Source organism: Siphateles boraxobius, unplaced genomic scaffold (genome assembly GCF_051911475.1).
Source record: "Siphateles boraxobius isolate OS27281-9 unplaced genomic scaffold, OSU_SipBor_1 26, whole genome shotgun sequence".
NCBI lineage: Eukaryota > Metazoa > Chordata > Actinopteri > Cypriniformes > Leuciscidae > Siphateles > Siphateles boraxobius.
In genome coordinates this window covers 17352531-17379545 of record NW_027508876.1, presented here as the reverse complement: position 1 = coordinate 17379545, position 27015 = coordinate 17352531, and the positions used below count along the sequence as shown (strand labels likewise).

Here is a 27015-nt window from a genome sequence, read left to right as displayed (position 1 = left end):
GTACATTAGCTGTATAGTTCTGCAGTAGCATTTCATTATAATTACTTATCGTATGACCGCCCTTGTAATTTGAGTGAACTCTGCGGCCAAGATCTTGCCCATTATCAGCAGTCCTCCAGAAACAGCCTTAGTTATAAACATAAAAGCGACTCTCATTCAAATGTAATCTATTCTCTGCTGCCCATGAGAAGGCGCTCAAAGCAATGGCCCCTGTCCCGCGAGGGCTGCTCCACTGTTTCGTGGAATGTACCAACTCGGAGGAGAGAGGGGTTCTGTGTTTATATGGACGAGCGCGAGCTGCGTGTAGTAACTTCAGCACCTGGACAGCGACCTCCGCGAGACAGGCGTCACATACTGAAGCGCACGGCGCCACGCGCTTCGACATGGCTTGAACTACCGCGTATAAAGTGCTTCACTGTAGTCTTTTGTTGTTAAAAAGCCGGACTGTTGCGCAGAAATATATCCACACTGAGTATCAGAGCCGAGAAGCGTCGGTTAGTGCGGGTCTCGCTCATTTAGAGGCTTCGCTCTGTGGAGCTGCTCTTCCGGACAGCGCGCGCGAGAAGGAAAACTGACCTCACTGTACTCGAAGATGCAGACACCCACCGGGACCGGACTGAAGCTCTTGCTGTGGATTTTAAGCCACCTCAGCATCTCTGAAGCAGCTTCTTCATCATCCCGTAAGTTAAAGATGATTTCTTGGCTCTTTTGCAGTGGTGGGCAGCGGGAAGCACGCCGGCGTGCGTTAGTGAAGTCCGGTGGCATTTACTCCACAGATGTAATCGGTGTAGTTATTAATTCTTCTGAAGAACTTGCATTATTTCCTTTACATGTAGGTCTTGTGGTCATTATGTTAAATTGCAGTTTATCACGATCGGCAAGGACCAACACTCATTCGAGTCTGTGATAGAAAAATAGCACAGATATTTTCGGTGGTGCTCTGGTTCAGATGACATTTAACCTAAAAGACAAGATAAGCTTTTCGGTGCAAAAAGTACGACAGCGTTTCAGTTTTGTCTAACCAGACCGGTGAAATTTAAAGGAAACCGGGACTGTTCCAACACGTCTGTAACTTAAACTTTAATGTAATATTCCATATTTGCTTCAAATTAAAGTTGTTTATAAATTTACCGCGTATATTTAAACTTTGTAAATTGTTTTCAAGTGCAAGTGCTGCGGTTACAAGCAACCCGCCACTACCAACACCCATAGAAAACATTACATTTATGAATGCTTTTATGTGGTAATCAGACATACATACCTTTTAAAATAAATAAATAATTTATTTATTTAATCACCCAATTTTATTGTAAATCCATTTTAATTCTTTTTTAAAATTGTATCTGAAACACGTCTGAAACTGGTTGTTTGTCGTGTGTTTTAATGCATTATTTATACTTTTTAAGGTGTGGCAATGGATAAATGTATTTTAACTGTGGTTACAATAATTAATGAGATCATACAATGCATCATAAGGTGCATTACAAGGCATAATTCATGCATTCAAAATACTTTTATAATCTACAATAAAATAATCTACAATAAATAATTTATTTATTTATTTATATTTATTATAAATAAATATTATACATAAATATTATTACAAATAAATAATTTAATTTATTTATTTTTATTATAATCTACAATAAAAATAAATAAATAAATAAATAGACATAAATACATAAAACATAGGCAAACAACTCTGAAAGTTATTCACAATTGTTTTTGTGTTAACCAAATGAATGTGAAATGTACCATTGGGGGATCCTGTAGATGTACATTGAAAAGTATTACATCCTTCTCTGTCAGGCATGATATTGCTATTGTTAAATGTAGATAAAAATCTTGTGTAGATTTTATATATCAAACTAAACAAGAGTACATCATGAATACCATCCATGAACATGATCACAAATCAAATCATAATAAACCAGATGTGTAATTTTACTTTCTTACCATTTCTTCCCCCGGTGGTGCTCATTGAAAACGGACGATGTTACAATAGAACCCTCCCAGCTTTTCCCATTACAATAGGACTTTTGATGTTCAGGTGCATCGCATGCCACATTTGAACTCATTGGCAGTTTATTTTCAGAACGTAGCTTTATGAATCATGTGTTAAGACAGTCTGAAAGTGAGCTGCTGGATTCCCTGCTGAGCTGCCCTTAGAAAAATAATGATATATTTGGAACACATTTTTAAAAGAAAGAAAAAAGTTTTTGCAACACACACAATGTTGGGTGAATTAGGCATGGATTTTAATATAGCCTGAAGCGGCCACCACTTTAATATTACTACATAATTTAATTACTTGGCTAATTGCCTTGCAGAGAGTTAGCACTGCAAAATCAATAGAGTCAAGGAGAAATTGGATCTTAGAAATAATTGGATTGTAGGTCTTATAATATAAAATCCATGTTTGTTCTGCAGCAACACCTAAAGCAGTTCATAGTCAACCATTTTTCGACCATGAAAATTATGAATGACTGATTTCACCGATACTGATTTATTGCACACACTTGCTACAGACATGCAAGTAAGCGAAAAGGTTTATTGCCCGGACTGACTTCAGGTATAGCCAGGAATAATAAGATTAACAGCCTGGAATAGTCACTCATTTAATGGACCAAAATTAGAAGCAGCCAAGACTCACTTGAATAAAAGGTGCCAAAACAATGATTAATCAACAAGATCATTCTTTTTTGTTTTTTTAATGGATCTTTCCAGCTCTGTGGCTACATGTGGGAGAGAAACTAAGTAGCTGAGATAGTTGATTCTCCCTCTGACAGATGGATGGATGTTTGAGATAAATTTTGCAAATGTTAATTGAGCTGCAGAGGTTTTTGAAATCTCTTTCTCTCTTTGTTAGCCAAGACCACCGGAGCATTTGATATAAACATCCATCTCCCTACGAGCTCTCGCAGGTCTGATTAAAAAGAAGAGGTAACTGGATTGATTTGGCTTATATGAGGGACTGCTGCTGAGAATGAAAGTTAGATGGAGCCTTTTCTGGTTCACTTCAGTTTCACCGCAGCAAAAAAAAAGCCAGAATCATTTATAATTAGTCCAGGCAATGGATGGCGATTAGTGTGATTTCCTTAATCACGTCATGTACATGATCGGCGCGGCTTGCTGTCGGATTTTGTTCTCTCTGTAACAGCCACACCGAGTCAAAGTGGCAGCTCAATGACCTGATCGGGAGCAAAGTTATCTTAGTGGAATGTGAACATGTCACTGTGGATATTGCTCAGGGAGTGAGACTACTCTCACTGAGATTCATCTCGAGACGCTAATTCAAATTGTGTTAATCAACAAAATGTTATTTATTAATATCTTCTTTGGATATATGATGTCACCCCAATAACGCTGCACTTCTTTCTGTTAGATGCAGCAATTGCTTAGAACAAAAGTAGTTACCCATAATCAACTAAATGGATTTATTTGACAGATAGAAACAAAGGACTTGCAAAAAGAATAGCAATTAAGACCTAGACAATAGGAAAACAGTGAAATGAAACCCACTCGCCTGGTTCAGTTCTTCAGTTGCACACCCTATGGGAAAACAAGACTGCTGCCTCAGGTTGCAATGCTTGGTCACCTGAGTTCAAGCCAATTTGCTTGTCCTTACAAAACAAGGTTGATGCAGCTGTGTTTAAGGCTACTTGGTAAGGTGAATATAATGCAAAAGCTGCTTTTTGCATTCGTTTATTTCTTTGTCTTTATAATTGTTATGATGTCTCATTTCTCTTTCAAAACTTTTCCCACTTAAAAGTAAATGGCAGGCATCTGTGCAGGCAGTCCCTGAAAGATTAATTCACTTATTTATGTTAGTAAATTGGGTAATAAGGGACCTTAAAAAACAACTTGAATGCAGTGCCAAGCTGAAATAACAACATTTGTCTTTGGCAGAGGTGCACAGATTCTACAACCCTCCTAATGAGGCATGCCTTTCTAGTTTTGTATGACTGATATGAAATTGATTTGAAGGGGAAACGCTCTCTAGTAAAGCGGTTTGTCTTGTATTAATCAAGATAAGTTTGTACACAAGGCCAGAAAGTCAAACTGACCTTTTAAAATTCTCTGTTTGTTTTCGTTTTGACATTAAGCAAATGCAGTTTGTGTGGTGATCAAGACCTTTCTTGTTTAGTCAGTAGAACAATCATATTACAAGAGAATAATCAGAGAAGATATGAGGATGTAGGTTGAGACAGTTTCGATAAAACCCCTAATGTATGTTATTGCTCATCCGCTTTTGCATGATTCTAGTGTATATGTATATGTAAATGTTCACATTTAGAAACATATGTAAATCACATTTGAGATATGAAATTGAAACTGTGAGAAATAAAGTTGAAACTGTGAGGTACAGTATAAATTGAATGGTTGTCAATTTAGAAAGATGCAAGTGTGCGAGTCGCAGTTAGGAAAATTAAATAAGTTGAAAAATATAAGATATATAGTGAGAATTACAGGGAAAAAAGTCACAGTTGTAGAAATAAAGTTGCAATTGTGAGAACAAAATTGCAATTGTGAGATAGAAAACCATTTGAAGTTGCAAAAAAACAAGAAATAAGTCATGGTTTTGAGAAATAAAGTTATTCACAAGATATAACAAGATTCAAGATCTTTATTATCATATGTACTTTATTACAATGACATATTTGGTCCATTCCTCTCCATAAGGACAGGGAGGAAGGACAATAAATACAAAAAAGGAAAAAAAGAGTCTGTAAAAAAAAAAAGCATAAGGAAAATAAATTACAAAGAAAATAAATAATGAATACACAATAAAGGACAAACCAGTAAGAACAAACAATACACCAGCAATAATGCACAGTACAGTAAGATACAATACACACATGCAGTATGAATAAGAATAAACAAGCAATAAGAACAAAATAAAAATCCTCAGTATGAAAATAAGGATGTAGTGCAGGTTAAATGGAATAATGAGTAATGGGGGCAAAGTTATTTTTTTGATAACATCACAAATAAAACAAAATTAGTTGCAGTTTTGAAATACAAAGTCGCAATTGTGAGAAATAAAGTTTCAGTTATATGAAATAAAGTTGCAAATTTCAGAGATAAAGTCACAATTGAAGGCAAAGTCATAATTATGAGAGAAATAGTCACAATTCTGAGATACAAAGTTGCTATTGTGAGAAATAAAGTTCCAGCTATGTGAAATCAATTTTGAGAGAGTCGCAACTGTGAGATAAAAACACAATTGTGAGAAATAGTTGCAATTATGAGAAATAAAGTTGAAAATGTGAGATATAGTCACAATTACTAGCAACAGTCACAATTAAAGTCACACTTCTGAGCTACAAAGTCGCAATTGTGCAAAATAAAGTTGCAATGATTTAAGGTTGCAATCAAAATAACAATATCAGTTTTAAAAAGTTGTTCAGAAGGATGAGATATGAAGTTGAAATTGAGAAAAAGCATTGCAATTGTGATGTATAAATTGAAGTCGTGAGATACAGAGTTGCATTTACAGGAAATAACAAATGTGAGATATAAAGTTATAACTATGAGAATAGTTACAATTCTGATATACAAAGTTGATTTGTGATAAAGTTTCAATTATGTATCCTAGTTGTTAGGATGTTAAGTCACAATTGTGAGATTTATAGTTAACAGCGAGAAATAACTCACAATTACGAGAAATAAAGTTGGAATCACAAGATGTACAACATCACAATTATGAGAAATAGTTGTTGTTTTTTTCTTATGAGATGCAGTGGTGAAATATTGTCAGGTTGTATGCAGGTTGCCGAAGACGAGGACACGAGAATAGCAGTATAGTTGATTTATTTACAAACTTAACTTTCTGCAACATACAGGAACAAAAGAACAAAACTCCATGACTTCAGAAAACACAACCATACAAGGACGACGACCAACAAACACTGAGGGAAAACACAAGGCTTAAAAGAACTGGGACTAATGGGATTAATTAACTGAACACAGGTGAAGAAACTGAACACAAACGAGGAGCGGGAAAACTAACAGGACTAAACCAAAATCACAAAAGCTGCGTCCCAATGTGCATACTATACCCTAAATAGTATTGACAATTACTAATGTCACATACTATTTAGGATGGATAGTATGCACATTGGGACGCAGCTAAAGACAGGGGGAAACAAGATCACATAACATAACTAAACACATAGAAAGCGTGACAAATATAAAGTCACAATTACCTTTTTTGTTTTTTACATATGAGGTGGATAAAAGCTTATATTGCAGCTTTAATCATGGTATATTTAAGGGTTAAAAAGGGCTTCCTTCACATCAGTGAAAGTATTTATATAAACCCCCAAATATTTTTTGATAAGCATTTGACAGATCAAAAATATTTCCTTTTCCAGACCTGAGCTGTGTCTGATCGACTTTTCTCCATATGTTACCTCGAATGACACAGACAAACACACATCTATCTTGTTATTCTCTCTTTCCCTCTTGCTCACTGTCTGACTCTGTCTCTTACATATGCTATTTTCCTCTCTATCTCACTTACACACTTTTATAACGCACACATATAGAAGTATTCAGTTGCGCACACGCACAATTTCTCTCCCTTTTCTCCAGGCAGTGGAGATGCTGTTATGACTATAGGCTCTAGACACAGGAGTGAGCTTTTCATCTAATAGCACAGTGGATGCTACTCCGAGTGCATTTGCTCTGGTCTCTTAAAGCAGGCCAGTAATAAAGCGAAAGCACTCCCAACTCATAGGCATACTGCTGTGAATATCAGTGTACATTCAGTATCAAAATTAAAAACAATCTCATATAGTCAACATCTATTTGAAGCAAATACATTATCAATCCTGCATCAGTAAAAATACATTTATAGTGCTATTATTTTAAGTGCAATGACTTAACCTTCACTAATTTCCCATGAACTTGTTTTAAACACACCCTGATGTATTAATCTTATTCATTTTACATGTTTAATTAAACAATAAAGTTTCACTGCAGGGGTCAAGGTTTGGCTGGTTAGCGTTGGCAGTTGCCCCCTGCTGGTAGGAGATGTAACCTCACCGTTCTGGGAGGCAAAAAAAAGCATCTTTCTCTGTTCTAATATTCTATTCTAGTGCATGTATCCATTTATTTTGACTAAACCAATTTTTAGACCTCTGTGGTCCCGCCAAACAATATCTAGAAGCTGCGCGAATGGATGTTCAAAAATATGCAATTAGATCGTGTTCTGCATGATTTATTAATAATATATTACATTCTTACGGTGCCATGCAAAAACGTTCCTGAAATGTATCTGTATACTTTACACACACACACACACACACACACACACACACACACACACACACACACACACACACACACACACACACACACACACACACACACACACACACACACACACACACACACACAAATACAAATGTGTGTATGTATATGTGTATATACAGTATATGTGTGTATATAAGTATATGTGTATAGATAGATAGATAGATAGATAGATAGATAGATAGATAGATAGATAGATAGATAGATTGATGGTTAGATGGATACGAATATATAAAGTTCTATTCAAGATGCAATGGACTTGTCACAGATTTTTTTTTTAAACTGAATATAGGGCGCTATACCCACGATATACAAGGGGAAGTTACAAATGAAAACAACTCAGTCATAATAGATTTTAAAGAAACAGTATTTGGGAGCCCTGAGGCTACAACCAAACAAGCTGATTCTTATGAAAGCCAAAAATTATCTAATTGAGATGTGGAGATAATGTTTTGGGGCTGCTCTGAGATTTCTACGGCGTATTAGCTTATGTTAGAAGACAAATATGACCAAATATTCATTGCTCTAAAGACATTAGGATACATCCAATAATTATAGGCCTATTGCAATTTTACCAGTTGTGTCCAAAATCCTGGAGAAGGTTATTGCAGAACAACTTATTGATCATCTAGAGTCAAACCAGCTGCTGCATCCTCAACAGTTTGGTTTTAGGCGCAAATACAGCACTGAAACAGCTAATTGTTACTTGCTAGAGAAGATTAAAGGGTCTCTAGATAAAGGGCAAGTAGTTGGTGCGGTATTCTTGGACTTGAAAAAGGCCTTCGACACAGTGGATCACAGTGTGCTTATTAACAAACTCCAGCTCTTCAAAATGTCACCTAGTTCATTAGCTTGGTTAAAATCATATCTTGAGGATAGACAACAGTGCGTAAAGGTAAATGGGGTGATGTCAGCTCTTTGCCCTAACAATATGGGGGTTCCTCAGGGATCAGTGCTGGGGCCGTTGCTGTTTACAATGTACATCAATGATTTCCCTGATAGCTGCAAAGATGTCAACTGCCAGCTGTATGCAGATGATACAGTTGTCCATCTATCTGCTAGAACCTCAGCCATAGCCGCGCAGAAGCTGACACTAGCCCTAACAGATATCTCAAAGTGGTTTGAATTGTCTCACCTGACCTTAAATGTGAAGAAAACTGTTGCTATTTGTTTCTCAAATAAAAAACGACCCTCAGATAGTACTTTTGAAGTAAGCATAAACAATGAAATTATTCAAGAAGAAGAAGAGGTTAAATATCTTGGGATAATTATTGACAACAATCTCAAATTTCAGAGTCAAGTCAAAAACATTTGTAAAAAGGTTAAATCTAATTTGAACTGTTTCCGTTTCATTAGGAAGGAATTATCTTTTCAGGCCGCCCGGTTATATATGCATGCAATGATTTTTCCACATCTGTCCTACTGCGTAACATCTTGGTCACAAACATCCCCGTCAATACTAAAGCCGGTTGTCTCACAGTACAAGCAGGCGGTAAAGGTTTTTGATAGAAAACCTGTGACATCGCATCATTGTGACATAATTCATAGACATAATTTTTTTACTTTTGAAAATTTTATAAATTTTAGTATTTTGAAATTGGTTTTTAAATGTCTGAACAGCAATGTGTCGCCACTGTTTTCTGCTCTCATTCGTAGGCGTCAAGGTTCACTTAGACCATCCACCAGAGCCTCAGTCAGTGGGGACTGTGTTCTTCCAAAATGTATGAAATCTATCGGTCAGTCAAGTTTCTCTTATAACGGTACAAGACTATGGAACTCTCTGCCCACTGACTTAAAATTGCAGACAGACATGCCCAGCTTCGATAGAGGTCTAAAACAGTGGCTAAAGTCAAGTCAAAGCTGCACACATGCTAATGCTGTATAACATGTATAGTGATGTTTTGTATTGCTAATCTTTGTTACTACTGTATTTATTTTTACTTTACTTTTTTGTGTTGTGATTGGTGACATGTGTTGTCTCCTATGGACAAGTGTTGCAAATTAGCAATTTTGCTATAACACTGAAAACAAGGTATCTGGTTCGTCCAATGCTGTTGTTATGTCCATATCAAATAAATAAATAAATAAATAAAAAAAAGTACATTTATAATTAAACAATATATATCACAGCTGTGAATGAAAAAAATACATTTTGACTGCTCCATTAGAAGGCTCTGTATGCTAAGATTTTTGAAATAAACCCCAGCTGTTTCTACACCGGCAAATAGGCAGGACACAGACTCGCAGTTTCTGTTGCACTTATTCCGCCACTGGATGCGGGTAAAATCCAGCACATAATGTAGAAATGAGCCGTTCACAATACATCTCACTACCAGGGTTTAACGGTCTGCTCTCTAATAATGACCTTGGATTACTATGGTCAGAAATGTTGATGATGGAAATTGGAGCAAATCTCAGGGTGAAAGAGGGATGAGCAAATGTCCATATCTGTGTATGTGTTTAGGAAAAGTAAGCAAGCTTAGAGATTTAGAAACTGTAGCCTCTGTAGAAGGGAATTTGTCATGCTGTAGCTGCATTCACTAAACAAACACACTCCTATACCTTTGGGAAATATGCAGCCTCATTTCCACAATAATAATCGGAGTGTTCAAGGGGAGATTATCCATATCATTGTGCCAGAGTATCCTGTATAGCATTGAAATCCACAAAATATAAAATCACGTCAAGATAACGACACCTAAAGCTAAATTTAAACAATCTTACTCTGGTTGTTCTCATCATAAGCATATACACATTATTTGCAACATATGATTATACTCATGGTGGTTAATAAACAAACAATAACATAAAAGTGGAGTAATGAAGTGATGTTTCCAATCGCACCAATGAATTGTTCACAGTAAGAAGGTAGCATATATAATTTAGATTTCATGTATATAGGCTACCGTTCAAAAGTTTGGGGTCAGTAAGAGTTTTGAAAGAAATTAATACTTCTATTCTGCAAGGATGATCAAAAGTGACAGTAAAGACCTTTATTGTTACCAATTTCTATTTCAAATAAATGCTGTTTTTTTAACTTTATGTTCATGAAAAATCCGAACAACAAAATGTATCATGGATTCTACAAAATCTCAAATCTCAAAATCTCAACAAAATCTATGTTTTCAACATAGATAATATAAGAAATGTTTTGTTGTGCCCCAAATATGCATATTGGAATGATTTCTGAAGGATCATGTGACACTGAAGACTGGAGTAATGATGCAGAAAATTTAACTTAGCAATCACAGGAATAAAATGCATTAAAATGTAAAATATATATTTTAATTTGTAATAATATTGTAATAATATTTCAGAATATTACTGTTTTTACTGCATATTGTTTAAATGAAAGAAAAAAAAACGTCTCAACCCCAAACTTGTGGATGGAATATATATATATATATAGATAGATATACACACAGTATACACACAGTACACACACACACACACACACACACACACACACACACACACACACACACACACACACACACATACACACACACACACACACACACACACACACACACACACACACACACACACACACACACACACACACACACACACACACACACACACACACATTTATTATATTTAATATAATTTTTTAATTTTATTTCATGTCGCCAGTTGAACACAAAATGAGTAAAATTTGAGAAGGCTTAACTTCTTGTCTAACATAGACCCACTTTTATATTTTGCATATTTTAAAGGCATGTCTAATCGCAGCCAGAAAAATGCCTCTGCTAAGCTTTGACAAAGTGCACTATGAATAAATGAACAAATAAATAAATAAATACAAATAATGGTCTGCTAATCCCCTAAATAACTCAGTCAGAGAGAAGAGGGGGATATTAGGAAAGCTGCAATGCTTAGTGATGCTAGTATGCTAGGCATTTGTTAAGATGTGCGGTTCTGTATCGAACACGGTCATGTGTGGGTGACAAACTTTCAAACTTTTACATTTGAAGTTTTACAGAATGCTTAACTGTGCTCTTAGAGAGCAAGACGAGATATCTAATTGGATCAAAAACGATATCAAATTTCTTCTTCTTAACACATCTTATTTATAATTGAATTTTTCATCAAAGGCGTACTCTGCTTATTCTTCGGGGGCACAACCCATCAGCATGTCGTTTTAAAAATGCAGCCTGGATGAATCAACTACCCGGTCCAATGACAGATATTTAGTCATTTTTGCTCTTCTAAATGTTTTATCAGAATGAATTTTTATTGATTGCCCTGCAGAAGTGCTCATAATCCTAAAAATTTGAGTCCCTCTGTTCTTCCTCTCTGATCTTCACGTACGCTTTCATGCTCTGCATCTGCTCTTCATTTTGCTCAGTAATACATGTCAAACATCTGACGAATGGCACCAAAGTTCATCTCTTAGTCTACTACTTGGCGATTTATCCTCAGGCTCATGAATTAATCTAAGGGACAATTACTAATGCACTATGCCGTGCGGAGTGCTGCAACCCATACGATTCCTTGGTGTAATGCCAGTGCTGGGATATAGTACTCACCCTGCACAAATCAAAGCGAGCCGTGCATAATAAAACAAAAGTGCTGCCTGTATGTTTCGAGGCAGTACTGTCATTTCCTGTGATTGGCTATGACAGCTCCAACCCCCCCCCCCCCCCCCTTCCCCCCCACACCCACCCCGCATTCTCTCCATTGTGGTCCCTATAATAAACCTGAAGTGCAGTGGACTGACTCAGGCGGTCGTGGGGAGAATTTGCCCCATATGCTCCTGCAGATTACATCTCCACGCAGAGGCGTAAGGTTCTTGCCTAAGACTGCTCCTATTTCTCTTTTCTCCCTTGTCTCTTATGCCCGTCTCTGCACTCTTCCCTCCTGCACGCTGAATGTCAATGGCCCTGAGCTTTGGCCGCCACAGAGGTAAAGGAGGAAATTATCTCCCTCCTATAGATGTCAGCTGCAAATGGTCCTTGCTAGAAGAGAAACAGCAGGTTACTGTTGTTACCAAGACTGTTGTGATCTTTAAATGTTGCTTGGGTTTTTATGCAAAAATTGTAAGGGGTGTTTGTACATGTTTTTTGTGATGAATCAAAATCAGTGCTTTTCCGCTTCAGCTCACAGATACTGAGATACTGGAGATACTGTGGCGAACCAACAAAAATCATACTCTATCATTCAAAGGTTTGGGGTCAGACATTAGGTCTGTAAGAAATTAATACTTTTATGTTGGAGCCAATAACCTCATGGGCAGCACTTTGAGATATTAAGCTGTTGTGCTGCAGGCGACCCGAGTTCCAGGCCTGGCTCGTGTCCACCTCTCTCTTCCACTTTGCTTCTTATCAATTCTCTTTACTGTTGTATCTCAATAAAAAGGCAAAACACATGATAAATTAACACTTTTATTCAGCAAGGATGCAGTAAATTTTCAAACGTGACAGTAAAGACTTTTACATTGTTACAAAAAAAATCTGTTTCAAATATTTTTTAAACATTTTCTATTCAACAAAGAATCTTGAAAAAATATATCACGAAATAACAAGCAGCACAACTGTTTTCAACATTGATAATAATAAGAACTGTATCTTATAAAAGCTTTCGCCACTGAATAAAAAATAAAAAAGGTATTTGTGACTTTTTTTCCTCAGAATTGCTTGATAAACATGCAAATGCTAGTTATAAAGTCAGAATTGTGAGATATAAACTTTCAATTCTGACTTCAGGTCAGTCTTTTTCCCCTCAGAATTTGAATTCATAACTCACAATAGGGAGTTTATATATCACAATTCTGAGAAAAGAAGTCTATAAAATATAAACTCTCAATTGTGAGAAAAAGTTCAGAATCGCAAGACAAAAAGTCAGAATTGTGAGGAAAAAAAGTGATTTGTGAGATAAAAAGTCACAATTAACTTTTAAATTGTTTTATTCCGTGGCAGAAACAGGCTTCCATAGTTTTTTGAAATCACTAAATAATAATAATATTTCACAATTTTGTTTCACATTTTGGAAATTTGACTCAAATCTTGGTGTTTACATTCATCAATTTGTATGTAATGTCTCAAAATGTGCATACAAATATGTCAATGGAAACCCAGCTGTTATTTTGGTGAATTCACTACACAAAATGTGCATTGTGATGGACATAAACCATTAATATAATGTAGACAGGGTCATATTTTAAAGTACCTTGTGTAGTTTTGTTCATGGTTTGAGGATGTCCATGTCATACGACCTGTCCATATTGGCATATGCATAATCTAGCTACTTCTTCTAAATGACTGAAGAATTTGCACCAAAAACAATGTTTTACTGGATGTACAGCTTTAGAAGTTAACAACAAAAAGATACCTTTTATTCTTACTTTTAAAAATTGATATACCCATTCATTTCGCTATCAAACTATATATGATTGTTTGATACATTTTATCAGTTGTGTTTAGTATTGTTATTTCCCTGTCGAACAGAACTGCAATTCACTATTCTAAAGTAATATAGCTGTGAGTAGCTCTGCATCCATTTAAGACTTTCAGAAAACAAGCTTCCAAACTACTTATTCAAATAATGCTTTCGAGCTCTTTCCATTAGCTTTACCAGTCATCATGTACCTTTTTCATGGCTACATAAACAGACGGACATGTGGAGGATTTCGAAGGGCTCTACTATCTCTCTTTTGAAAGCTCTGAGAGCCACTTATGGCTTTATATCATTTACTAGGGTGGCTAGAGGGATAGCTGCCCATTAGCTTGCAAACTAATTTGCTAAGTAAACAGTGTTGCCTTGCTTATCTCTCTCATGGGGGGCAGCATTTAAAAAAGGCTTCTTGACTTGTTTATACTTGTCAATGTATCCCAAGCGAGTGCCCTGCTTGGTCAGTGCGGGGTATTTTTAGAGAAGCGCTAGTTGGTGAATAGCATGTGCCAGCCAGAGCCATAATGGGAGATGGAGAGGCTCTTAGTACACTACTAAAGGGCCATGTGTTACACGTAGCCTCACAGAGAGATCATGTATGTGTGTGTAGGGGGGATGTACTCAACTGTGCACCACTATCTCATGAAATAACAGACAGTAGCACCTACTAACCTGTCCAGATGACCAGGTGCACTTAGCGAGCGGTCGATGGAGGCACACAAGCATACTGTTTACAAGTGCAGGCCCTGTCAGACCTAGATAATTAACACCACAACTTAAGATTAGAATAAAGATGCGTAATTTGCATTCAGCAAGCTGTTTAGTGTCCACTGAGCGCTTTGATGATTATTAGCTTATTATGCTTAAGAGTGGTGATGTACTGGTCTAACAGCTTGCTGTTCAGGATCAATGCAGATTTTTCTCCAAAAATATAGCCTATATATAGAATTTACTGCAGTTTCCAGCTGAAATGAACATTAGAGGTAGTAGAACACCAACAACCTTTATTCCTATTCACACAAAGTATGATTACAGGGGCATATTTTCGATTAACCAAGGCTAATTTTTTCCAAGGTTCCTTGCACAGCAATACTATGATATTACCACAAAGCAAGTCTACAATAGTGCATGATTTGTAAACTAATACATTTTTATGTTGATATCACATAACTAGCTTTATGTATGGCTTTTCTGACATAGTAAACTTGCTCTGTAGCTCACCTGGTACAGCATTGCTCTTGCAAGTCCCATGAAACACATGTTGCCAGTGCTCAAAAAGTGTAGAAGCCAGACAAAAAGGAATGGTTGCTACAAAAATATGTGTTTTTATCTCATGTTTGTTTTTGTTTTAACACTATTGGTTGGGTTTAGGGTAGGGATTAGTGTACGATAGAGCATTATCCTTTTAGCGTCACTCACCGCATATTTCATTTCGAAACTGCCGCAATACGTACAACAACCAACTCAATAAGACCATTGTCAGATTCACATTCATCTATTTCAGATAAAACTGAACGCACTTTAAGCGCCACATTTCATTTACAAATTTCTGCGACTCGTATAACAACCCAAGTAATAAAATGTTGCCAGATTCATGTTAATCAGTTTTGGATAAAACTGAATATGCTTTAAAGCGCCACTCACTCAAAGTGTCATGAAACGTAACAAGAAGCAGCAATGTAATATCACTTTTGCAGAAATGTCGCCACAGGCATGTTTTTTTTTCATTGGGCCTGGGTTGCTAAAAATGTTGCAAGGGTTGATGTGTCCTACAGCTCTCATTCAGTCTTTTTTAGATTCTCCTCAAACCTGTGCCAAGTCTCTATGCTAATCGCACATCCAGGTTTAACCACACACGGGACCAAGTTTAAGTAGTTCTGCATTATTATTCAAATATATCACTACCTGCTGTAGCAGGAGTCTCAGGGGAATCTCTGCCCCCTCTCTAGGAAACAGCCATAAATTAACACACTTAACTCTGGTACATATTTGGACCCCCCTGCGTGAATCTGTCTCAAATTGAGCTTGATAGGAGTTATGTATCGTTGTTCCTTTTCGTGGTGGAGCAACACGATTTTTATGAATATGTGTAAACACATTTGATTTATGAATGTCAAGATGTACAGGTTATTCCAGTCCTCAACATATGAGACTTTCATACATTTCAGTATGATTCTGGGATTGTGCTATTTTATACTATTAGAAGAGAATATTAAAAACACATTTCAATTTCTGCTACTTTTTGCCAGCAGGGAAGAAAGAACAAATGCCTAAAAAAAATAAAAAAAATATTGGTATCAAAGCCACATTAATTGAAAATGTGTGTCTGCTGGGTATACCTGCCAAAGTAGACCTACCTGCATATAGCTATAACTACAAGCTAAAGGCTATTGTAACTACAGGGTAAGATGGGGTGGTATTTTTTTTTTTATATACCACCCAAAACTGATATCAGGAAGTACTCACATACCATCTGTTGTTATAGTATATCTACTTGGCACCATGTGAAATGTGTTAACTTCTAAATCTAACTTTTGTGGTTACTGAAATGTAAAAACTTTTGTATTATACAAAATCATGCACAGATTTAAAGCTGTCTGAAACTCAAGGTGACACTGTGTTTTGTTTGGTTTTTGCACTTGCATGAGTTTTATTAGCCCTTGATTGTATTTCAGAGATCACAGACAGATATACATTTACTGTCAATTTAAGCTCATATCTAAAGAGAGATGCTTGTTTGCACTGGACTGATATTGCAGAGGGTTTAGATTAAACAGTGAGGTCAACTCTGTAATTAATAAATAACGTGAAATGGAGGTAATACAATTAAAATGCCCGCTTTGAAATATGGATTTTGTAACAATTAATGTTGTAGGAGAGAATGAATCAATCCCCTTATCCAATTATACAAAGCTCTGACGTTTCAATCAACTTCATGCCTTGGGGCTTCCCCCCTTAATTATGTTTGGTTATAGTACCTACAGGTAAATCTTAAAAGAATTACTGTAATATGAGCTGTCAGAAGTGCACATATATACATATGAAAAGATGTTCTGAGACATTCAATTTTCAAATTCATTCAAATTTAATATGCATAATTAACAGACCTTTGAATTAGAAATGGATTTTTTTATCACATAATTGTACAACTGGATACATAATATGTTTAGTGTTTTTCTTCTACAGTCTGGAAAATAAATTGCTTCTTAAGTAGGCTAACACAGATTACTAACTGATTCATTATTAAGAAAGTATTGATATTATAATAACCTTACATTTACGACAGGTGTAATTCATTTTACAGCACAACCCATTCATTTAAACGGAATCTGCAAATGTCGAAATGTGACTGATCGACCATCGTAAAACTGATTCACTGACGCGTTTTCCAAAGAATCAGATGCCGAAGGAAATTTCGTCCTTTAATAAGAAAACCTCCGGTACGAAAAGGGATTTTAGCGTATACCGACACGAGAAACATTTCCCCTCAACAATCATGCGTCCCGTATTTATATCGTATAACACTTGACAATACCATGTGTTTTAAATATGTACAGTACTACCATGTAAAATCGTTTTGTAGTGGATTTTTCCCCAGTAATGAATGCAAGAAAAACCTCCATTTTGTTATGTTGCTAAGTTGATTTTGTTTGGCCGATTTGTGTTTTGAACGGGAAGCTGAGTGAGCTAGGTATCCTTGGCCAGCCTCCAACACATGAGGGACTTGTGTGGATCAGGCCTAAAGCTTCTCTTCAGTCCTATCCATTATTTATCAGAAAGTCCATGCTTTCCATTTGATGCAGGTAGACTGGCATATGACACTGACATTTTGATATTGCTTCATTCAAGAGAATAGGGTAGGCTGCCTGGTTTTGATATGTTTTAGTTTTGAACCACTTACACATACATAAAGTGCATCCGATAGGTGAATATGAAACTGGCTTGATCATAGCCCAGTTGTAACTGGTTAGAAGAACAGTCTGAGTAGTATGAGGCAACCCTCATTCTAGTCTAATTGATTTTAGAGTATGCAAGTCTGAATGTAGAATCATTTTATTTTAAAGTGATCCCTACTAGTATAGCTATGTAATGTAATGCGTCTAGAAACGACTATGAGAATACAATTTTCTATTTCCCATTTGGGTATTCTTCATGTTATGAAAAATGACTGCTGTATGATTATATTCTACGTGCCAGTGTGTGCGTGTGAATCTACACAGTCCCAAAAGACTTTCTTGTTCATAAGCATTTCTTTGTTTTTCTTTTCCCACTAAGCGGTACCCTTGTGTATTGTACCTCAGACAAATCAGCAAGTTACAGAATTTTAACTTCAACAACTAGGTCAGCTTATGACTGCCTTCCACTTGCTCTGAGCAAACATAAAACTATGAATATTTACAGATGATGGTATTTCTTCAATTTTTGTTTCTCTCTCGAGGTGTGGGCCAACAACAATTCTTTTGCATTGCATTTCTTGTATTAATAGTGTAGGTGTCTGGCTACTGTAGGTGTTTACTAAAATCATTGGAATTCAGTGAGGGAGTTTAATATGATAGTTTGGCCATTGTATGTTTACTTAAGCAATATGTAGATGTTTTAGCTTGGTTTTCTGCATTGTCGCAAGCCTTCTAAAAGGAATATTTTTCTTTCCATCAAAAACAAAAGGTGTTGGTGAAATTAAAGGTGACATATTATGCCCATTTTCACAAGATGTATTATAAATCTATGGTGTCCCGAGAATGTGTTTGTGAAATTTCTGCTCAAAACACTCCACGGATCATTTATCATAGCTTGTCAAAGTTGGCCCTTTTTGGGTGTGACCAAAATCGCGCCGTTTTTGTGTGTGTCCCTTTAAGTACAAATAAGCTGCTGCTCCCCGTCCCTGTTCAGAAGACGGCCGATCCTTATGAGCTTCGGATACAATAAAAAAACACACGATTTTCACTCATCCAAAATCTCAGAAATAACCAGTAGCGGAGTTAAGCCTTATAGAGAGACTCAGGAATAGGTTACAACTTTTAGGCTGCACCTGGACGTTTCTGAATGGTTACTGGATACATGGATGTAGTTGTTGTGGAGTTACATTGATTAATCTCATCGACTTGCATGTACTTTTATGTTTAACTTTAAGTTGACACATTTCCCAGGTCTTTATAAGACATCTCTGACATTTTTTTGGTCAAGCAGTATTCTGTACAGCCAACGACAGAACAGTTTGCATGCTTTGCTCGAACTTTTGCCATTGAGTTAGAAATGGTTAGACTGTTGTCGCGTAAACCAAATGGCAGCGCCGTGGTTGTAAACGTGCAGATTAAGGGGCAGTAATATAATAAGATCCCCTTCCTATGTCAGAAGGGGAGCAAAATCAGATCGGCTTAATTTTTGAAATGATTGCAGAGAAACAAACAAAGTTACTGGGTTGTCACTTTTCACGTTTTCAGGGTTGGTAGACGCACTGGGAACCCTATTATAGCAATTAAACATGGAAAAAGTCAGATTTTCATGATATGTCCCCTTTAATGATTTTGACAAAACCCTTTGTGCTACTTTTTTCAATGCAACGCTACAAGTCAAAAAAGCACCATAAAATCCCCCCCCCCCCCCAAAAAAAAAACAGTCCGTATGGTTTGTTTGCAATGATTATCATTAGTCACTAAAAATCTTGTACTTGTCCATAAAAATAAGACATGACATGCTAGATTTGTGCTATAGTGGAGAGCAAGATTTTCAGTTAAAGCACCAGATAAATCCTCTGAATTTCATACATGTTGTAAGCTATTGAGATTCACACATCTCTCCTATGTTGGGAAATCATGTTACCAGAGTAAATGCCTCATTACTGAGAATTACCAGGCAGTAAATAACCTCCTTGTAAATAATAGAGGTGTGTGTTTGTGAATCTCTGAAGTGCTGGCAGTGTCCTGACTTTGCCTCTCCAGCTCTTCAAAGGCGCACGGCTCACTGTGATGTGCTCGGCTGCATCACTCACAGTCCCGTAGAGCACCTTTGTGAACAGTTGCTATGGTAGTCGCTCGAACAAGACCCGAGCACAAATATTTTCAGGTATGATATATTGAAGAGGTGCTAGTCATTAAAAACCCCTCACCTCTCTTCTCAGAGCAAACAGACACATAAGCAATGAAAACAACCTCAAGGGTTAGTGTAGCTACAGAACAGACCACATCAATTAAACAGCACACTATTAAACAGGAAGGGGGTCCTGGTTGTCACACTAAGTAGATACTTTTAAAGGTAGAATTATTTTTTTTGAGATTCAGTTTCTGTATATAGCTTTTTCACCGATATACTGTAGCTCAGAAAAAAAAGTTAAACATTTTATATAAAGCACGTTGACATTTTTGTGCTGTGTGGTGTAAATTGTTGCAATCGAATCTACCATTATGGTTGAAATTGTTTAAAATGTAAAAAGATAACATACAAAAGGATCAAACCATTATTTTAAGTAATACATTTTATAAGTGTATAACACTTGACAACTATGACAGTTATGAAAAATTCCTAGTCTTGTGAACAGAGTTTAACCAACTTGATTATATAGTGGACTCTTTATTGTCTGAATGTATTAAAGTGTAGTTTTGTGTAATAGCTTGTTTGCACATGGCGTCACTGCTGTGGCGCGAAATGCAGATGAGAGCAGGAAGCGATTTTCTACATAGGAAGCACTATTACAAACTCAAAATGCCTATGTTTTGCGTCGTTTATGGTTGCTCAGATCGATCAAACAGAGAAACAACAAGGAGCTTTTATCGTTTGCATAACTTTTATTGATTTTTTAACTTGAAGTCGTCACTGAAGTTTTGTAGAATTTTGGTCACAATAATGATAATGCTAGTTACCGTGAAAACAGTTTAACGTGCTTGGCACTCGCTGCTGCTTCAGCCATCATATGGTAGAAATGTCCAAATAAAAAAATGTGTTCAACAAGCTGACAGAAGTCGATCCATTTCTTTGTTGAAAAGGTGACGTATGTAACCCTCGTTCCCAGAAGGAGGGAACGGAGACGTAGTCGACGTGTTGACTGATTGGGATCACGCCAGGGAGCCAGTCATCTTCGAGTACTATTGAAACGAGCCAATGGAATTGGCATGTGTGATATTCATCACATACTGAGTATAAATACGGAAGTGGATGCACTTCCTTCAGGTGACGAGGGTTACATACGTAACCGAGTCGTTCCCTTTCATTCGCTCATGTTCAACATAGTCGACGTGTCGACTGATTGGGATCCCAGTTGATTGTGAAGGCTTTATATCCACCATACAGAAAGAAATATGATTATGGCAATTTAGTTTGGAGGACACAATTCACAAAAATTACTTTAAGATTACTTTATTACAGTTTCTCTGTGGGTGTTTCTCTGTGGTAGATTTTTTTTTATAACTATAAACCATCGCATCCAGCCATTGGTCAAACGCAGGTTTATGAGTTCACTCTTGACATAAACTTGTAAGTCAGCATGTTGTGAAGTGTGATGTAACTTGCACGTGAAGTTCCTTCACTTCTTGTGCAAGTTTTACAATACACTGACGTATGACAGTTGTCCTGAAGTGATTGTTTACAGTTAACAAAATAAAATATTAGTATTTTTCACACACCTATCGTTTTGCTCCAGAAGACATTGATCCATCAACTAGGGTCGTATTGATTACCATCGTGTTCATTTTGCATGGTTTTTGAAACATCATCTTTGGAGGACCTTTACACTAGCATTATAAAGGTTCAATGAGATGAGATTATTTTTCTAGAAAATGCGGTATGTGTTCATCAGAAGAAAGAAAGTCATCTGAGACGGCATAAGGGTGAATAAATGAAATGCCTTTGTTGGGTGGACTATCCTTTTAAGCTTCTATAAGTGGAAAATAGCTTGAAACCAGATCGCTGCGAGGTACAGCAGTCAGGTGAAGCCGCGATTCGGCAGGCTTACTTTGATGGATAACAAGCACCAAAAGTACCCCGCCCCTATTTGTTGCTTACCAGCCGTGTGCTATATTCACCAGTCGTTTTCTGCACGCTCTCCTTTTTCATACAGCCCAAATAATAAAGCCATCTATCGTTCGGTGGAGCTGTAGAGCTCCAGAGGTATTTTATGTTAATGAGGCGTGTTAAGGCTGCCACTGTGGTGGCATGTGGCATTATTTTCAATGCTTCATCTAATTCACTGAAATATCACTGAACAGCTTTGCAAAGGCTGTTTGATAGATTGCTTTTTAATGTCATACTTGTTAAACATCTTATTTCTTGCATTTCAGTTCTATGTTTATGGATAATTGTCCAGCCTTTGGCTGAGTAAAGGGGTGGGGGTGTTTAAACATGCAGAGCAATCGAGAGCCCACTGGATTATTACTGTGTGCTTTGCCGCCTATGTGTCAGGATGCTATTGTTATTAGCTGTGTGTGGCTGGAAAATCTGTTAATTTGAGCTAAATTACTTTTCTCAGGTCATGCTGCGTAACAATTATTAGTTACCAAATGGAATTCTGATTTCAATAATATATTATAAACAACCGTGAGACCTTCATTTGTGCATTGATCTGTTTAAACAAGTTATGATTTTATTATTTATAGGATGAGTGTCCACGCTGTCTTGATGTAAACTCAGACTCATATCAAACACCATCATAATGAGATCCCTAAATAATATGGGAATACGGTATATGGATTAAAAGGGATCAATACACTGCTATTCAAAAGTTTGGGGTCAATACGAATTTTTATCTTTTTAAATATTTTTTTTTTTATTCAACAAGGCTGCATTAATGTGGTTAAAGTGACATAGATATTTATGATTTTACAAAAGACTTCTATTCAACATAAAAATGCTGTTCTTTTGTACAGCAAAAAATGTCACGGTTTCCAGAAAAAAATATCAAGCAGCATATTACTGTTTTCAACATCGATAATAATAAGAAATGTTTCTTGAGCAGAAAATCAGCATATTAGAATGATTTCTGAAGGATCATGTGACACTGAAGACGGGAGCAATGATGCTGAAAATTCAGCTTTGGAATTACAGGAATTAATTAAATTTTTAATATTAAAATAGAAAAACAGATATTACATATGGCAATAATATTGGTCAAATGCATTGGTCAAATGCAGTCTTTGGTGAGCATAATAGACTTTTTCCACAATACTATAGCCGGATTTATCCATGCACCACTTAGACTAAACATCTGGTTGCCTGGTTGTTTTAACCTCATTCAGTAAAGATTCAGTAAGCCTTTGCTATCACGAGGTTGAAGAATACAAGTAACTTGAACACAATATGGTGAGATTTTTAGTGACAGACAGTCCCATAAGATTTTTTAAATAGTTTTAATTGCTGTGCAAATGCTAAAATATATAATACAATGTATCAGGCAGATAAATTGGCATGAATATTTACTTTAAAAGTAGTGGTTTCACATTTATATTTTTCGAAATACAATCAAATCAAATGGAAGTCCCAAATCAAAAAGCACCATATGTGGAGTAAGTGTGTCTTATAAGTCTTTTATTTAATAGAACATTATTATAAATAACATTTTTGGGCAAACTTTTCCTTTAAACAGCATGCCAAAATGAGGTCAGAATGCCACAAAGATGTTTGTGGTGTTGCTTGTGAGATTGTGAAGGGCACATTCTCTTCCTGATCGCCACTAGAGTGTACAAGCACTTAAGAGTCCTTTAATACTCCGGAGCTCACACTCTATCACAGTTGTGTAAGTTTAGGCTGGAGGAAAGATGTTGGGACACAAATGAAATGACCCAGTACAGCCGGTCTGAAGAGCTTCACCCCCTGGTGCATCAGCAATAGCCATAGATGCACATCGCAAAATGGACTCCTGTTGTAAACACATTTAGCTTATTCGTGTGTTCACTCTTCGGGAAAAGATCAGACCGAGGGCATGGGTAACAGAAAAGGGCAGCATTGTTCTCTGGCAGGAACATCATGGAGATGTTTAAACCAAGCTCTGCTGGAACTGAAACATTTACAATCACGCACACAGCTCTGAAACTCCAGTTTAGCGGCGTCTAGATTTTATCTGTTCAGATTTGGAGGCATTAGTTTCCACATGATAGAAGGAGATTGGCGCCCCTGTTGCATTCGAGTGATTGGGGGGGCTTAGAGGTAGAATCTGTGCCACAGGGTTGCTAGAAAGTACCAGCAGAGAAGAGAAGTAGAAGGGGGCTAGAGAAAGCAATCAGCCCCATTAATCCTGCACTCACTGGAGTAGAATGACAAAAAAAGGGAAAAAAAGATAATCATGTACCACCAGCAGTAGACGGATAATCACTGCACTGTGTCGTGCCTCACCTAAACAGCTGCGTACGGCACTTCGCTATTGGCCGTTTACCTCAGGTTCTCCTGGAGGTATCCCACATACCCGCCCCCCCCCCCCCCCCCACACCCCACACCCCACACCCCACGCCCCACACACACACCCTGCATGTCAGTCCAACTCCAGATGCAGGAAGTGTTCAGTTACATTCCTTTAGTTATAGTCACAATGGCCAGGGAGAAAGGAAACATGCTCCTCTATTCTGCACTCTGAATGAAACTGCAGATGTCAGCTGCAGTCAGTATTTAATTGTTTTAATAAAAATAAAAAAAATTATTGAATTTTTAATTTAATTAATTTAATTTGTATTTTTATTTAATTTGTTTCTTGATTTGTTAATTTAATTATTAATATTTCTTTATTTGATTCTTTAGTAATTATCCTTATTCTTTTATTAATTATTATTTTTATTTTTATTATTATGATTTCTGGGGAAGAGTACTCTCAATGTAAAAATAGATCTTGATGTAACATTTATTTATTTATTTATTTATTTATTTATTTTTATTTATTATTATTATTTATTTAATTATTCCTATTGATTTCCGAGGGAGCGCGCGTAAACTGTAAAAAGTGATCCTTTTTCACAAATTTTTCAAGGTCACTTTAATGTTTCGTTTTTTTTTTTTCAAGCATCCTGCAAGAAGAGAGATTTTAAATGCTGTAGTAGTGATTACACCGATGATTTCTTAAATAAAATATTTAAGCAACATACTTAAATAAACTATTGCCATCAATATCTTGAGAGAAGTTGCTGGAAATAATTCTGCAAAACAGAATTGCCATGTCCACTTGATATAAGTAATTTGTAGCTTTTAAAAATAAATAAAGTTGCTTTATACATTTTTCCTGTCATAAATTTCGGCATTCGCAGATATTTTCGGGCATATTTTCAGAATAAAATCATGCATTTGCACTTTTGCTTGATCCCTATAACATAAGCTCCATGAACATTTTCCCCGTTACACCTGATCCTTCATTTCCCCCCATGCACACACACTCTATATGTTCTCTTCTGATTATTTTTCTCTGTTACTACAGCCAGATGTCAGACCCTGACTGCGCCCCCTCATCCCCTGCTGTGCTCTTTGGTTTTACTCTATCTTCGCTGATGAATGGTATACACGCAGTGGCAGATTAAGCTCGGTCTAATCGAGAGAACTGTAATCCCTCTACTTACTGGGTCACATAAAAGAGTCTGAATCCTCTGTCTTTTACCCCCCCCCCCCCCCCCTCTACTTTCATTGCAGCTTAGACATATCTGACACAGAAACACACAAACCCAGTAAAAGTGTAGATTCACTTTGCTTGGTTTTGATGGAGAGAAATGTATCCTCCAAGGTGAGCAGAAGAAGAGAAAAGAGAAGAGGTCATTTTTTAGCATGACAGATCTCTCTGATCCAGTGTTGGTCGGGATTTGATGTTGTGATCAGATGAAACTGGAACACTGGTGGCAGAAGTTCTAAAGAAAGTGCAGAGGGCAGCATGAAGACCAGCTCCTTCTCTTAAATTAAAAATCCCTCCAGGGCATTACCCCTGACCTCTGTGGCAGTTTTAGTACAGTTTCATCAATGACGTTTCGTAATCCTCTGTTGAATTGCGGGGCAGTTTAACTTTCACCCACTGAGCTCGGTGCCATAAATCATCCATACCCGATGCTTTATCTTGTTGATAGTTGAAGTGGTTGCTGCATAGTGGTTGAAGATTTGGGCTTTTGTCCTAAAGGGTGAAGGTTCAAGCCATAGAAAGGATGATTCATAAACTGGTGAGTTACTGGGAGGCACGATCATGAGTGTGCCCTTGAAGCAGACACTTAACCCCAGGAATCTCCATTGAGATTGTTCATACAGCATTCTGCAAATATTCAGCATTCTGCTTCGGATAGGATATTTCGAAAAATGGGCCAGGTCTGTTTTTCTGATTTCTTTTTTTTACCAGCCACAAAAATAGCTTAATTTTTATTAAGAAATATGTTTTTGTGCCTATGGCAATGGAATTATTTATTGTTATTTTTATTTTATTATTATTATTATCATTTACATTAATTGATTTATTATTCTTTTATATTGTTACATTAAATGTAATTAATGGATTACTTTTATTATTATTATTATTATTTATGTATTATTATAAAAAAATTGATAACTTTTGGTTAATTTAATCTATATGAAATGTAGTTTTTCATGAAACATTGATGGCATTTTCAGTGGCCAAACTTGAGCAATAGTTCAAAAAGAAAGAATGTTTTTGAGAAAGAAAATTTGAGGTGTTCTCTGATGTTAAATTTATTTTAAAGTTTTAAGAATATAACTCCCATTTCTTTGTGACCTCTTTTTGAACAGAAGTTTTGCATCCAGAAATATTAGGGTAGGAGAACTTGCCAGATTTAACTTGCATTTTACGGTCAGAGAGTGTTAATTAAGAATCCTGAGTGTATATACCACAAGTATATTCCCGGCTGGCCAATTAGTCTGAGATGAGAGCATGTTTTTTTGCATTAGATGTTACTGATGAACAACTTATTATGATACATCCAGCAATTGTACACTACGACTGGAAACAAGCAGCTGTTACTTTCTAGGGTTTGATTGTAACGTGCAGGGATGGAAAGAGTACTGGAAAAATATACTCAAGTAAAAGTACCATTACTTTCCAAAAAATGTAGTGTGAGTAGAGTAAACAGTACTTTTCCAAAAACTACTTGAGTAAGAGTAAAAGAGTAGCTTGTTCAAAAATACTCATGAGTAGTGTGCAGTGAGAACTGAGCTGTGGATTTTAAATTAAAGAAAATATTTTACATACTGTAACTCACACTATATTTTGTTGATTGTCAGAAGGAATGAAGAATATCATCCAACAGTTTTACTTTTGACTGCCAACTTTTTAAAATATTAAATCATAATGTATAAAAAAAAGAAAAGTAAAATCAGATGTAAGGCCACTGAGCCAGAGCATGCTATTGT

At 36.5% G+C, this 27015-nt stretch overlaps 1 protein-coding gene across 2 annotated transcripts in view; it reads left to right on the top strand.

Moving 5' to 3' along the window:
• Positions 1-256: 256 nt before the first annotated feature.
• The window catches only part of cntnap2a (contactin associated protein 2a), a 511778-nt gene continuing 485019 nt past the window's right edge, over positions 257-27015 (top strand). Inside the window, exon 1 of one of the 2 annotated variants that reach the window (XM_077244572.1) lies at positions 257-680. In XM_077244572.1, coding sequence (XP_077100687.1) covers positions 593-680 — 88 coding nt within the window. In that variant the 5' untranslated portion in view covers positions 257-592. Of the gene's footprint in view, positions 681-25722; positions 25960-27015 lie in introns of those variants that run through there. The other variant, XM_077244573.1, reaches the window with a different exon arrangement.